General features: G+C 42.3%; 1 protein-coding gene across 5 annotated transcripts in view; it reads left to right on the forward strand.

Moving 5' to 3' along the window:
• Positions 1-15762, forward strand: part of Rcor3 (REST corepressor 3) — a 40844-nt gene that overhangs the window by 16836 nt on the left and 8246 nt on the right. For 3 of the 5 annotated variants that reach the window (XM_036201861.1, XM_036201864.1, XM_036201862.1), the window contains 3 exons: positions 2738-2956; positions 7052-7129; positions 14824-14881. In XM_036201861.1, coding sequence (XP_036057754.1) covers positions 2738-2956; positions 7052-7129; positions 14824-14881 — 355 coding nt within the window. The remainder of the gene's footprint in view (positions 1-2737; positions 2957-7051; positions 7130-14823; positions 14882-15762) is intronic. The other 2 variants (XM_036201863.1, XM_036201866.1) reach the window with 1 other exon arrangement.

Genomic DNA, 15762 nt, shown 5'->3' on the forward strand with positions numbered 1-15762 from the left:
CTTTACTTTTGCTTCCTTGAACTGTAGACAGATTTTATCATGTGTGTGTATGTGTGGCTTCGTGTGAATATGTGCGTTATGAGTACAGGTACTTGTGGAACCCAAAAGAGGGCGCTGGATCTCCTGGACCTAGAGTTTCAGGCAGTTATGAGCCACCCACTGTTGGTGCTGGTACCAGGGCTCAGGTCCTCTGTAAGAGCAGGGTGTGCTTTTAACCACTGAGCGTCTCTTCAGCCCAGGATTCACTTTTGAAATTGATTTCTTCCTGTTTTGTTTCTTTTTAACTCCCTTTACACTCTTCTTCCTGTAGCCTTCTTAGAACCAAAGTGCTTATTCAGGTGTCTGTCTGTCTGTCTGTCTGTGTAGCCTTCTTAGAACCAAAGTGCTTATTCAGGTGTCTGTCTGTCTGTCTGTCTGTGTAGCCTTCTTAGAACCAAAGTGCTTATTCAGGTGTGTGTGTGTCTGTCTGTCTGTCTGTCTGTCTGTGTAGCCTTCTTAGAACCAAAGTGCTTATTCAGGTGTGTGTGTGTGTGTGTGTGTGTCTGTCTGTCTGTCTGTCTGTCTGTCTGTGTAGCCTTCTTAGAACCAAAGTGCTTATTCAGGTGTGTGTGTGTGTGTGTGTGTGTGTGTGTGTGTGTGTGTGTGTATGTGTATGTGTGTGGGTGCCTGTCTCAAGTGCACTCATTCATACTTCCAGGTGTGGAGGCCATAGTTTCCATCTTCCTTCCTTCCTTCCTTTCTTGCTTCCTTCCTTCCTTCCTTTCTTGCTTCCTTCCTTCCTTCCTTCCTTCCTTCCTTCCTTCCTTCCTTTTTTCCTTTTCTCCTTCCTTCCTTCCTTCTTTCCTTCCTTCCTTCCTTCCTTCCTTCCTTCCTTCCTTCCTCTTCCTCCTCCCCCTTTTCCCTCCTCTCTTTCTTCTTCTTTTTGAGGCAGGGTCTCTCACTGAGCTTGCTATTCTAACTAGACAAGCTGACCAATGGGCATATGCTGCTGTGCCAAGCTTTTATGTGGGAACTGGGGTTCCCAACCCATGTCCTCAAGGACAGCAGACTGTCCTTGCCGAGCCCACTCTCCGAGCCTGTCTTTGCCTTTTCTGGCTTCTTTCCTTTGTGGCCTATTTTAGGGAAGTATATATTCCGTTATTTTACTGTCTGCTATTCCTGTGTTTCTGTTCTTGTGTCCTCAGGAGATTCTATCTTCTATATTTAGGTCAGATTCTAGTGCTGGTATTCCCAGTGACTTTCCAATCAGCAGACACTTGGGCTCCAAACCCTGCTGATTTGTGGTTTGTGTAAAAACCCACAGTTTCAGTCACATCTTGGTTTTGTTTGTTTGTTTTTCACTTATTCAAACTTAAATTTGGAGTTTTCTTTTTTTAATGTATATATTTATTGATTATCTGGGTCACTATTTTTATTGATTTAGTCTTTTCTTTGTTTTTTCATGAGGAATATCCCTTAGAAGTTCATACACACCTCTAATACCTGAGATTAGACTATGTTCTTCCAAACAACTTCTACATTTGCTTCTAAGTGCGGGTAGGCACTGCCATCCTAAGCCTCTAAAATGTTTTATTTGGGACTTCTCAGGCTACAAAGATCATATAAGTTTAGGGCCTAAACCTGTCTGAGGCCGGACTCTGGTTGGGGATTCTCAAGGGAGACTTTGCAAGGTTTCTTTTCTTCAGCCAAGGCTGGCACAGGCCTGACTGCTTCTACCCTCTCCTGTGGCAGAGCAAGCAGGGGTATTTCCCCTGCTTTATACATTGATAGGTGCACTCTCTAGCATTCTGCCCTTGTCTCTTGTGCCCTGCAAGGCCCCCACTGAAGCCTGGAGCTCCCTCTGAATGTTTCTCTCATGTTCCAGGCCCCTGAGGAATGACCTTATTTCACAGCCAACTTGGAAAACCTTTGATCCAAAGATTTTAGGAGGCATCTCTCAGAATATCAGATTTGCCTTAATTGCTTTGAGTTTCAAGCAGTAAAGTGAATGACACTTGACTACACAGTTCTCTGATTCAACTCCACTTCCTAAAGAACAAAGTTCCTCAGTGTATCAGTAAGATACGTGTCAAGTCTTAATGGGTTCCTCTCAGAAGCACAGAGTGACGCTGGTGTTTCCAGTTTAGGACATTAAGTATTAATGCTACTCAATAGTTCATTGTCATTGCTACTGGAACAACTTTAACTCTTCTGAGGTGTGAACTGATACCTGATACTTGGGTTTGGAGTTTTATTATCTACAAGCCACATACACACATCAGAGTCAAGGCCATCTTGTGAGTATTCTAACCTCCAAAGCCGTACATTGTTCTGAAATTCCAAGTAAAAGAAAAACTTGCTCTTTTTACCAGCTTCCTAATATGCACATGGAATTCCTAAATTGTCTTTTTGTGTTGTTCTTTTTGTAGATCTTTATATGTATAATTCGTAGTTTGGGACAAGGTTGTTGCTCTGTTCTTCATTGCATAAGCAAATGGGAAGAATTTACAGTGTAATTTATTTTTTCTGTATAGTCCTCAGGATGTAGAAACTAAACATTTTATTGAATTAATCAAAAATATATTTTATCATGATGTCACCTACACCCCAGTGTGTGTGTCTTATTTGGACTTGTAAATAATAAAACTTGTTGGTAGTATTTTGCGGTGTAGAAGATTTTTCTATTTGTAGTAGGTTGTTTACTCTGTATACATTTATGAAAACCAAAGGCCTTGCTCTTCTGCCTGTGTTCCCTTAGGGTAGCACTGAACAGCCTATCCAAACCAGCAAGGTTGGCCTCGGGAGGAGAGAGTACCAGAGTCTGCAGCACCGCCACCACTCACAGCGGTCCAAGTGCCGCCCACCTAAGGGCATGTATTTAACCCAGGAGGACGTGGTGGCTGTTTCCTGTAGTCCCAACGCAGCCAACACCATCCTGAGGCAGCTGGACATGGAGCTGATCTCTCTAAAGCGTCAGGTATCTTATAAAAGTGGTGTCTTTTATGACTTTGTTCATCTGCTTTTGTTTAGATCAAACACTGTAGTTTGCAGATGTTCTTTTCTAGAAGTTACATACATTCTTTGGTTTGGGGAGGTGGTGTTAGTTTGGGGATGCAGACTTGGCTCCACAGCCTCAACTGTGGTACTATACTACTGAGCTTGGTATAGTTTAGGAAATTTGGATGCAAATCCCAGCATAGCAAATCAATCAGCATTGATTCTAAGCAAATTCTGTAGCTCACAAGCCTTCAGTTTTGCTGTAAAATAGGGAACAATATACTGTCTTCAAGTTGTTGAAAGCTGTTTGTACTGATTTGTGTAGGCTGTTTGGCACACTGTGGCTCCTTAGGGAGTCCTCACTGCTGCTGTCCTCACTGTGTGTTCTTGTAGTAACAGTGCTTTTAAAACGTCTGCATGGCTTTTTAAAGATAAGGCCCTAGTATGTAAACTTTGAGGATTACCCCTAAGACCTTATAAAAACCAACTGATCGTTTCTGCTATTAGTAAGAAAGAGTGTTGCCATATGAGGTAGTTAGGGTTCATGAACAACCAGACTACAGCTTGTCTTCCCTTAGGGGCATTTTAGCCTTCTCTCAGCTTCCATGGCCTCTGGAAGTAAGTTAGCATACAGGGTTGGAAACAAGATCACAATGATGAGAACTCAAAGCAGTGTCTGACACAGTGAGCTGTCCACTGGCTTTTAGGCATCTGGCCTTTCTTATCTTCTATCCTGTTTCTTGTTTAGTTTTGTATCAAAGACTCCCGTCTTCCAAACCATAGCACTTCTTAAGGGTGTCTTCTATGTCATTGGTTCTCATTCTTCCTAATGCTGTGACCCTTTAATACAGTTCCTTATGTTGCGGTGACCCCAACCATAAAATTATTTTATTACTACTTCATAATTATAATTTTGCTACTGTTATGAGCCATAATGTAAATATCTGTGTTTTCTGCAAGTCTTAGGCAACTTCTACGAAAAGACTATTTATCCTCCCTCCAGAAGGGTCCCACCCCACAGGCTGAGAACCATTGCTCTAGCTACTTTGCCTATGATCTTTTGTAGGAGGGAGGGAAGAGGCCCATTATCTTCACTTGCTACTCTACTTCTGTACTTATGGGTGTTTCCTCATCATTTATTCTAACATTCATTCATTCATTTACTTGTTTGTTTTCTTATTTATTTGTGTCTGTGCATGCCCATACAGCCCAGCACCTGTGTGGAGGTCAGAGGACAACCTGCCCCACTCAGTTGTCTCCTGACATCTTCTTCAAAGTAAGGTCATCAGCCCTGGTGGCTCAAGCACCTGGTCACTGAGCCATCCTACCAGCCCACACCACTGAACCATCCTACCACCCCTTGTGGGCTGTTTTCAGTTTCTTTCCTTGGGTATTCATGTGATATGTGACATAGAAAAGGTTTATATTAGCACCTCATCTTACACCATGCTTTCCTGGCATCTGTTTTTGTTGTTTTGTGTTTCCCATCTGTGAGCAGGACCACACACATTTACCTACTCAACTGACCGTCATCCATGATTCCCTTAAGTTTCCACAGTCATCTTGATGGAAGGGCCTCAGTTTCGTTTCTGAGTTACTCTCATTTTTTACTTCTTGTTTTGTTGTTGTTTCTTGACAATGTCATTCTGCACAGCTCTTGCTGTCATGGAATTTACTGTGTACACAGGCTGACACTGAACTCAGAGATCCGCCTGCTTCTGCCTCCTGAGGGATGGGATTAAAGGCGTGCACCACCACCGCTGCTCCGTCATTCCTATTCTGAAGGAGCGGTTTCTTAATTTTGTAATTAATATTTCTTTCTTTTTCCTTTTTTTTTTCCCCCGGAGCTGAGGACCAAACCCAGGGCCTTGCACTTGCTAGGCAAACACTCTACCACTGAGCTAAATCCCCAACCCCTGTAATTAGTATTTTTGACTGAGTTGTATTAATCTAAACTCTCATCTCACTCTGTCTTCTGCATTGCTATTAGAAATGTCTTTCTGAAAGGCAAGTGTGATTGTGTGCTCTTGACTAAAAATCTTCATTTTCCTCCAGTCTTTAGGCAAATTGGAAATTCTTTGGCATACTACATGGTCCTTTGGTTCTTTGCCCTGGTCTTACATTCTTCCTTTTTTCCTAAATGCTATTTGCCTAGAATTCATTCTGTCTCCCCAACCGTAGCTGCCAGCTGAATGCTTTAAAACTTGGTTTAGGTTTTATCTCTTCTGGAACATTCCTCCCTACTACCCACCCAATGCACCTTTATTTTCTTATCCTCTCTTCCTCTCCCATTTCCTCTGTGTGTCTTTCTAACATGGCCAACTAATTTACTCTAAACCATCCCTTGATTTATTCCAGAGACTCTGGCTGGAAAAAAAGTGTTGAATAACGTAATGATATTTGGCTGCCCATAATGGTGAAACCAGACCAAGCAGGGGGTAGTTCTCACGTGTCATACTCCAGATCATAGAGCAAGAATTTGAAACTCGGTTTCCGTTCAGAGAGTACCTCTTCCATGTGTTACCCTGAGAGGCTTTTCACCTCTGCATGCCTTATGTTCTATCTGTGAATGGTTCCAGTGGAAGCAGCCAGTTCTGCTCCAGCTCTCGTTCTGAAAACGTGTGTTTGATCCAGGACTTTGATAGACTGGGGGACAGTTTGAGCGTAGTATGGATTTTGTGTTGGCCAAATATGGCTCTTGTCAGTGGCTGAGCACTGTCACACACCTCCGTTGTGTGGCAGCCACATCAGTTCACTGTGTGTTGGGAGCTTCGCACCCCTGTCAACTGTGGTGAGAATTACAAGTAACTCAGAAGCTGCAGTCAGTCTGACAACCACCCCATCTTCACACTTAGCCTGAATATCTCTATAAGGCCCAGGCCCACCTTTATTGTAGCAGTTATACATTCTTCACCATTTAGAGCAATCAAATTCCCATTTTTATTAGATTCCTGTCTTTCATGTTTCTCATTGAAGCTTTTGAATGTTCTGTCCAATAAGTATCTTTTCCCCATAAGATGTATGTTTTTTAATTAAATATTTTATATAATATACTAACTTTTAAGAAGGTTTGTTGTGTTATAGCAGAATTAATTGTATTTACCACACAGAATGGCTGTAAGAATTAAGCGATTTTTAATGTATCAAGAATGATGTTTTATACCTAGCAAATATTAAGCATCATCATCATTATTATTACAGGAACATTTGCCATTTTGTGAGGACATTATAGTAATAAGAAGTGGTGATAGAGTTTAATCTTTGTGTGTGCCAGCTGCCTTTGGTTATAAAAGTCACTGTTAAATGATGTTTAAAGACGTATTTAGACTCTGGGCACTTAAAAAATGACAGAATAGCCGGGCGGTGGTGGCTCACACTTTTAATCCCAGCACTCGGGAGGCAGAGGCAAGAGGATCTCTGAGTTCAAGGCCAGCATGGTCTACAGAGGGAGTTCTAGGACAGCTAGGGCCACACAGAGAAACCCTGCTTTGAAAAATAAAACAAACAAAAAGAACAACAGGACTTTTCATTTGAAGCATATCTGGATTTTTGAATAAAATTTTTTATCTCTTTTTTTTTTTTTTTTTTTTTTGGTTTTTTGAGACAGAGTTTCTCTGTGTAGTTTTGCACCTTTCCTGGATCTCTCTCTGTAGACCAGGCTGGCCTCAAACTCACAAAGGTCCGCCTGCCTCTGCCTCCCGAGTGCTGGGATTAAAGGCGTGCGCCACCACCACCCGGCAAATTTTTTATTTCTTAAAGAAAAATGTATGTGATTTAATTTGAGAGTGGCTCGGTGGTAAAGTACTTGCCTACCAGGAGTGAAGCCCCAACCAGTACTCAGCACTGCCCCCCCCCCCAAAAAAAATCAGTGTTATTGTCTTGTTCGAAGTCTTACCAGTCCATCAAGTGTGTGCTGCTTGAACGGCAGCAAGGCACACTTTGGTGTGATGATTACGTCTGTTCTCCTGAACTAAAACCAACTAACATGGTTTTGATCTATGTCCTGTTCACTATGTAATACTCATTAAAATGTACTAAGTACATGGTCTGACTCATATTTTGTTATTTTGTGAAGGTTCAGAATGCTAAGCAAGTAAACAGTGCCCTTAAGCAGAAAATGGAAGGTGGAATTGAAGAGTTCAAACCTCCTGAGGTATGATGATGAAAATACATGTGTAAGCACCTTGTTCGTTTGAGTTCTGGTCCTTTTTGAAGTTCTCACAATGTGAACAATTTATTGTGTCTAATTTTTCACTTACATAGTTATCTTTTGAGTCTTGAGTGACTTGAGTCTTTTCATATTTAAGTTAATTCACTTCCCCCTGCCCTCAGCAAATACTTTGAAAAACATTCACGAGCAAGCACATGAGGCAGAAGGTCTGTGGGAAGGCTGTACACGTCTGGGATAAGCAGTGTTTGTTCAGAGCACTTTCCCAAGTGTGACTTGGTAACACTACAAGAATAAATCACAAGGGATTTTTCTTAAACAAAATCTTATTTTAAAACACTTGTTTTGGACTCAAATTTCAATGAGGATTTTACTTTGTGTGTTTATTTTTTTACAGTCAGCCTGAAAATATAATATCTCACATATAAAGATTATATATTACCCATTTTTTTAGCCTTATTTGTGATTTGTTTCTGTGTTCATGGTAACTGTAGCAGAACTTGAATGCCCCTAAAATCCAAACAAGTCTTTTTACAAAACTTTTGGCTGTAAAAATCTTTGATTTTTTTTTTAAGATTCCCAAGTTACAATTCATATTCTAAATTGGCCTTTCTATGTATATAATAACCAAATCATTGTATATGTTCCTGTGGGCCCTTCCCATGCCTCCTACATTTGACTGAAATGTCTACAGATAAAATGGAGGGGGACAATAGAGTAATAGTGCTCTGCACATCAAGGTTAGGTTATGGGAAGCAAAGAAAAACACAAAGATCAGGATCTCATTTCAAGCCCCATAAGTAAACTAAATACATTCCAGTGACATGGAATTAAGGAAGGTATAATACAAAGATATTTTATTTTCCTGTATTATTGCAAGATGAAACTTTAAAATTTGAATTGGTTATTTTAATGTTGTATTTAATCATACACTAAGTATATATAAAGTAAAATTTCATATTCTAACAGATTCTTAATTTAAAAATTATATGAGTACAGCAGGTATTAAACACAGGGCAGGGTCCAGGCATGGTGGTGCACACTTTTAATGTCAGTGCTCAGGAGGCAGAGACCAAAGGACAACCAGCACTTCATAGAGAGATCTTGTCTCAAAGAAACTTGGCAGGTGGGGTGGAAGGGTGTGGTAAAGGCAGGGCACAATGAGTAAGGGCACTCGCTGCCGATTCTGGCAACGTCAGTTTGATCCCCCGGATCCACATGATGGAGACAGAACTGAGTCCTGGAAATTGTTCTCTGACTTCTGCATATATACCATGGTACGTGCATACTCCCCCACTAAATTAATAAGTGAATAAATGTTATATATAAAAAACAAAACTGGCCGGGCAGTGGTGGCACACGCTTTTAATCCCAGCACTCGGGAGGCAGAGCCAGGTGGATCTCTGTAAGTTCAAGGCCAGCCTGGGCTACCAAGTGAGTTCCAGGAAAGGCAAAAAGCTACACAGAGAAACCCTGTCTCAAAAAACCAAAAAATAAAATAAAAAACAAAACTATGAGACTACTAATAAGAACTTACATGCAAAAGTTTGAAAATTTAGAGGCTAGAGAGATGGCTTATTAGTTAAGAGCACTGGCTGTTCTTCCAGAGGACCTGGGTTGAATTCCCAGCACCTACATGATGGCTCACAACTGTCTGTAGCGCTAGTTCCAGGGAGTGTGAAGCTGTCTTCTGGACTCCACAGGCATCAGGCATGCACATGGTATATAGACATACATGCAGGCCAAAACACCCACACAAATAAAATTTAAAAACAACAAAAAAAAAATATTTAAGAATTTGAATAAAATAGAGAATTTCTAGATATTCTACTAAAATTCCCAAGAGGTGTGGGGAAAGGCTAAATAACGTATAATCAACATTTTTCTCTCACAAGAAAACAGGCCCAGATAATTTACAGAAGTAGCAAATCTCAAGGAAAAGTTAATTCTTTTTCCATAGTATTGTAGTTTCACTCATTACCATGGTATCAGACGGGAAAGTGCCGGAAACAGCTTGTCTTGACTATGTCCCCCTCTTTGGTCTTTAGAGGGCAACTGGAGCAGGTCCAGCTGCTGCATGTGAGGAGACGGCCCCTCAGAGGGGCTGCTGACTTACTCAGAAGTCACCAAGTACTACATAGTAGCGTCTCCTGTAGCCAGGGTTTTAGACCCGACTGGTCAATGTGCCTGGTGCTGCCATAAACTTGAAGAAAGTGTCATAGGATAGCAAAACTGCCAGCTGCTGAGATAGACGTTATCAAACATTTATTATATCTCTTGATATAAGAACAATGAGCAAAATGAAATCATCAAAATCTTAGTCTCGTATATGGGTTCCCCGAAGTCTGGATGCATTTGGCTGATTTAATGATCTCATCTGACTTGAAGTACATAAAGCACCATCATCTAGAAAGTCTCCGCAGTGTATTTGTTTATCATATTCTGTTGCTTTCGGGACCAGGCAACATGAATGGATATATTCTGAAATACCAATTATATCACATCAAAGACATTGAAAGACAATCCTTTCACACTTGGATTAGACTTCACCTAATCAAAATTGTTAATAACATTTGAGTAATTATGTCATTAAATGCAGTTCTCATTAAGGAGCTTTACTTATGAATTTGGCTTTAGGTTTTTTATTTTATCTAGAATAAAAATTAATGGAGAATGTACATTGACTTCTACAGCTATTTATTGCTTACCTGTTTGTGTAAGGAAGTACTTAGGTACCATGGGAAATGTGGGAGGAGGGGAAAACACATAGAGATAGGGTAATCCCCTCCACCCCGCCTGTTTAAAACAATATTTGTCATCTAGATATTATCTGATAAATTGATGGAAGTTAAAAACAAATGCTGTAGGGAAGCAACTGAACATTACTCATTCTGACTGGGACCATCAGGAAAGACCTGATGAGGACAGGGATAAATGGGGTTTGTGCACGTGTGCAAAGTTCAGAGGGGTTCCAGGCAGAGAGAGGGTAACAGTGATGGAGGCTAGCTGGTGAACTGGTAATACACTGAGAATCTTTTCTGCCTAGAAAGGCGATCGTAGATGCAGAGAAGAATGAACACATGGAATGGGAAATATAAACAAGGGTGTTTGTTATGGAGATTGTTAGGCAGGGGCCAGGGTGTCCATGCTTTTGGAAGAGCTAGGAGAAGTATGCCTTTAAATCGGGAAAGCCCTGCAATGATGTCATCATAGGGAAATTGTTTCAGCAGTGTCCAGGCGAGGTAAACTAGAATAGGCAAACGTGCTTGCTGCTAATGTGTCAAGCTTATGAGGTATGAAGTAAGAAGTGAGTAGACTAGTTTAGCCATAGAAATGAGAACAAGAGACAAGTCCACTTCAAAGTTAGAGGTCCATGGGTCTCCTTGAAAATCTGGGTTGAGCTGGAGGAGGTGTGTTTGGCTATGACCATGGCAGATAGGTGGCTGGCAGATAGGTGACGGCAGTGACATCCGTGGGCCTGGGAAGGAAGAACTGTAACTGAAAGGGATGGCACTGGGATTCCCATCCTGTGTATTCGCTTCCAGCCGGTATGATGGGTGCTCAGTTTCCAGCTTTGAGCAGGAAGTTTAACCTGGTAACTTTTTCCAGCCCTTCTGAGATGATAGGATGTGCCAAAATGGAGAAGCAGATAAGACAACCTGATGTGACAGGAAGGGTCAGTGCAAGTGTGTGGTGTTTGGCCGGCCTGCCCTTTGTGACCTTCTACATTGTTACTGTTACTGTCTGACTTTGTATAGTTACTTTTAAAACAGGCATTTCAGATTAGGGCTTGCTACGACAGTGACAGTTTAGTTTTCGTCATGAGTCAAATTCTAGTTACCCTTTCTTTAAAGTTTCAGGGATCAAAAACTTAAAGGCCTCCTGTATGTTTCCAGTACGTTGTCCTGTTTCCCGCAGTCTCCCCGCTCCCTGTCTGCATTCTAGCAAACACTCCGTCCTATCCAGTTTCAGCATCTCTTTCCTGCAATTTGCTGCCAGAGCTACGGTTTAGCGGCTAACTGACTAGTCGCTGAAGGCCAGACCCAGCAACGGGAACTGGGTTCCCGGCCCTTTGCCTAAGCTCTGTTTTAGGTGGTTATCCTTCCTTTTCCTTCTCCTTTTTCGGCCATTGAGGTTGCATTCTCTTGTTAGTACTGTCTTCCCTCAACAGTAGTTTCCACACGCATGTATGCAGGCGTGGTCTAAGTTCTTATGCTCACAATTCGTGTTTTTCTTTTTCTCCTGGAGATATGTGGTCTCATCCCTCCACAGTGTTAAAGTTGCATTATAAATACATTAAAATGAATTTGTTCAACCGGCTAAGGAAACGGAGGGAGCAGCAGGCATGTGTGGTAGGAGGCACAGCAGTACTGCAGCAACACCGCCAGTCCCCTGGACTGCACCAGGGGCATGCACCCAGACTGCACAGTCCGGCCTGCAGACGGAGGGCCATTCCGTCAGTCACGTCTTCATTTTCACACAACCCCGGGGGATTCGGAGAGTGAGCAATTCCTAGTGCATGGTGCATGTCTTTATGCAACACTGGTCCAAATCAGTTTGGCAGTCATATTGGGGTTCAGCTAAAAACCTAGTGCTCTGTCCCAGTGCTGGTAGATGTGTTAGGACAGTGTGTGTCCTTGGCTGCCTTTGGGAGAACATTCAGGAGCCATTAGGAGGGGACTCAGTGGGGCTAGAGAGATGGCTCAGAGGTTAAGAGCACTGGCTGCTCCTCCAGAGGTTCTGAGTTCAATTCCCAGCAACCACATGGTGGCTCACAACCACCTGTAATGAGACCTGGTTCCCTCTTCTGGCCTACAGTCATACATAATAAATAAGTCTTTTTTTTTTTTTTTTTTATAAAGGAAGGGACACAGCATAATTTTTTTAAAGCTTGTAGCCTTTAAGCAATGTGTGAATGACTCCTGTGTGATAAAACTTTCTCAAACCTTCGAAAATAGTTTGGATACATGAATATTGTGTTTTTGTCCATATGGACCCTGAACTCCACCCGGATGTCCCAGTGCCTCACATTCAGTGTGTCCCAAATGAGACTCATCCTGGCTTCGCCTTTCCCCATCATCCCCCCATGAGCACTTCCCGGCTGCACCGCCTTCTGCTGGCTCTCCAGGCTTAAGAGTCTTGTTCTGGTAAAGTCATGCCTCACAGCACACCCTCTCCCTCTCCTCCCCCAACACAGCGATGGCTTGTCAGGCCTAGTGCAGACCTCCCAGCCTTGTTCTTGTTGCCTTCCTGTGGTGAGTGGCAATCAATGAAGTCCTGCTTTGAACACTGCAGAGTTGCTGAGAGAACTTGGCCCTTCTCCCCACACAGAGCCCAGGACTCTCTGCACATGGACCATGCCTTTCAGACACTTCTAAAGTTTAGATGAAAATGCATTTTTATAGTGTACATATTTCTGCTTCATTTTTGTTCCCTTTTCATGGTATTTTCCCCACAAGCTTCAGCAGATTTCAGTCGCCAATCAGCCTTCATTGACTCAGGCACAATCTCCATATCATCCTCAGCAATTTCTGAAGTTAAGTGTCGCTGTTTATGCAGGAGAGTCCCAGTATCAAAACTCGACCCGAGAAGCTATCGGACAAGGATGTGCTCACTCTTCCCGTTAACTTCAGTTGCCGTCAGTCCTGACCATCTCAGCACTGTGCATGTCCATTACCGTGATTAATAAAGTCCTAATAGTACAAACCAAATGAAACTCTAGACTTTGCCCAGGTGAAAACCTGATGATGTCTGTGCAAGAGAACAGCTTCTGTTGTCTACAAGATTGTTGACAGATAACTCCCTCAGAAGCAACAGTTAAAAAAAATAATAACTAAGCACTTCTGAAAGAATGATTTAGATCAACGAAGAGTTAAAGGAATTGAGAAAAACATTGAGGCCGTCAAAGAACAAAGCCCCACGTGGTTTTCAAAACCAAAGGATAAGGTCCATTCTGTAGTCTGAGAAGCTGTCAAAAATGAAGAGAAAGCATGGTGACCAAGTCATTAACTGCCTCAAAGGATGAACCAGGCCTCAAGAGGGCTCATCTGGAAAGGAACCTGCCACACAAGCCCGGAGACCTGAGTTTCATCCCTGGAACTCACATGAAGATGGAAGGAGAGAACCGGCTCTCCAAAGTTGTTCTCAGACCTCCACCTTGCCACTTGTGTACACAGCATAGACATGCATCATACACACGACAGTGATAAATAAGAGCCTTTTATAAAAGGAATGAGCCCATTTGTAATGTTTTTGTTTCTAGGTCAGATTAAGTTGCAGTAAGCCCCTTATTTTTTCACCATTCACTCTGAAGTATTTGGACCCATTTTAAATGGTTCCAGTACCAATTTCCAGGAGTTGACAGTGAGTTCCTTTGGTTTTGGCTTAACAGCTTCAGACCACTCACACACCAGCTCAGCTTCCTCCATGCTGCTCTCTCTCTGTGAACCTGCTTGAGTTTCTGGGTTTGTTTTATTGATTCCTTTTCACAGAGGGAGGGTCCTGGGGTCCCTAGACCTCTTTGTGTTTTTCATTTTGAGATAGGTCTCATAAGCTGTCTAGGCTATCCTTGTACACAGTAGCCCTCCTGATCTGGAACTCGAACTCCTCCTGCCTCAGCCTCCCAGTCACTGGAATTACAGTCCTGTGACCCCAGGCCCAGCTGGCCAACTCTCTGTGTCTCAGAACCTGTGCTCCTCAGCCTCCATCAGTGTCCTCAAAGCTTGTTATCTGGTTGCTGCCCGGGCTGTCTGCTGCCCCCTTTATCTCTCCTGAAATTCAGTCATTTCTGGTTTTTGGTTTTGTTCCTTCCTTGCTCTATATCTTTCTTCTTTTGTCCTTTCAAATTTTGTTTCTGACTTTGAAGTTGTTTCTTTCTTCTGAGTATGTGTTTATGAGGAGGTGTAAACCTCATTTCATTGGTGCCACCCGGAGGTGAGAGCTGATGTGCTGTCTCAAAGGACGCTTGCTGCCTGCTCGTTGCCCTAAGCCCAGGCCCTGTGCCAGCGTACTTCACCTTGGCAGTCTTCCCGGTGGTCATCTGTGAGCTGCTGTACCAGTTTCTCTTCTTCTAACTAAAGGTCCTTGACTTACTCACAAGTGGACTGAACTACTGAAATCTGGCTAGGTGGTGATTGCTGTGGGGTTTTTAACCGTGACTTTGAGAGCAACATTAGGAAGTCCTGGGATTTAAGAAAAATAAAAGGTCTTATCAATGAATCATTTTCTGCTTCAGAAATTTAAAGAAATATTTTAGGGCTTGAGCTTATCCTCCATTCTTAGTCTGGTTTGTACAACTGTTATAGGAGAAAGCATAGGTTTTATTTCACATGAAGTGAAGAAATTTTAGAGTCACAGGCCCTCTCAAGAGAAAACAGTCTCTTAAATGTTAAACGCTGGCTAAAACCAGTATTTGTGATGTGTAATAGGAACATTGTAATTGGAAAAATGAGTGAAATATCAGTGTTGTTCAGTCTTCCAAATGAGTGCATTTTTCTTTTGTTATCTTTCTGTGTGGATAAAAGGTAACTCAAGATGTATTTAATCCGTCTGAAAATGAAACCTCCAAGAGTCAGCATATTAGTCTCATGTCTATGATTTGGTGAAAAGTTTTTAAAAAGCAAGTTGGAAAAATGTCTGTCTTCATATCCTCATTAGGAAACTTCTTTTTAATTTTGTAGTCAAATCAGAAAATTAATGCGCGTTGGACCACAGAGGAGCAGCTGCTAGCAGTGCAAGGTATACCAAAGATAAGCAGTTATTGTTGTTTCTTCTTGCCTGTCATGGAAGGTGACAAGAAAGGGCTCTGTGGATTTAGGGTCCTGAGGAGCACAACCAATCCCATGGCGCTCTGTGGCTCAGCTTCAGGGTGTGCCGCTTGTCACTGTCACACTGATGACGCCCGTGAACATAAACTATACGTTTTGACTTGTCTGATTGCTCTTTGTTTCTCTACTTGATAAGTGCAAGGTTATGAAAATATTAACGATGTGTTTTCTATGTGTCATTCCTTCGAAGAGATAGCCCACGGAGTGCCTTTAAAGGACTGTCTACCCCGGGAAGTACGCTATCACACCGGTGCTGTTTGTGTGAACACTCAATGGCACGCACCCCTGGGCAAATGGGGAACATTGTAAACTTGGGTTTTCTTCTGTTTGAGCTGCTTAAGGGCAAATTGTATATTTTTTGTGTCCAGCATGGATTTATTTCTCTTTATGATGAACTATCTGCAGAATTTGTTGTGTGAATTAAATGTGGTCTGCTTATTGTTTGGTGAGCCCTCGTTGTGTTGAGGACTAAGCTTTCTACCGAGGTTAACTGCTGTGAGAGGGGGCTCCTCTGAAGCGTGGGCACAGAGTTTATAATATTTCCAAACACTCTTCCTTCTTTGTTTAGAGGTGGCATCATGTGCATTTAGAACTGGGGCTTAGAACTCTGCCAAGAGTCTGAGCGGGCCTTCTTTTTATCCATGCAAAGCCCATTCTCCTCCCCTGCAGTGTGGCCTGATAAGAACCGAACCCTGATTTCTAGTGTTTGGCTAGTATGTTAATTCTGTACCATAATAGAAATTACTCCAGCAAAGGATTTTCTGAAGAGGATCTCCAAGGGAAATTTGGGGT

This window comes from Onychomys torridus, chromosome 11 (assembly GCF_903995425.1).
Source record: "Onychomys torridus chromosome 11, mOncTor1.1, whole genome shotgun sequence".
NCBI lineage: Eukaryota > Metazoa > Chordata > Mammalia > Rodentia > Cricetidae > Onychomys > Onychomys torridus.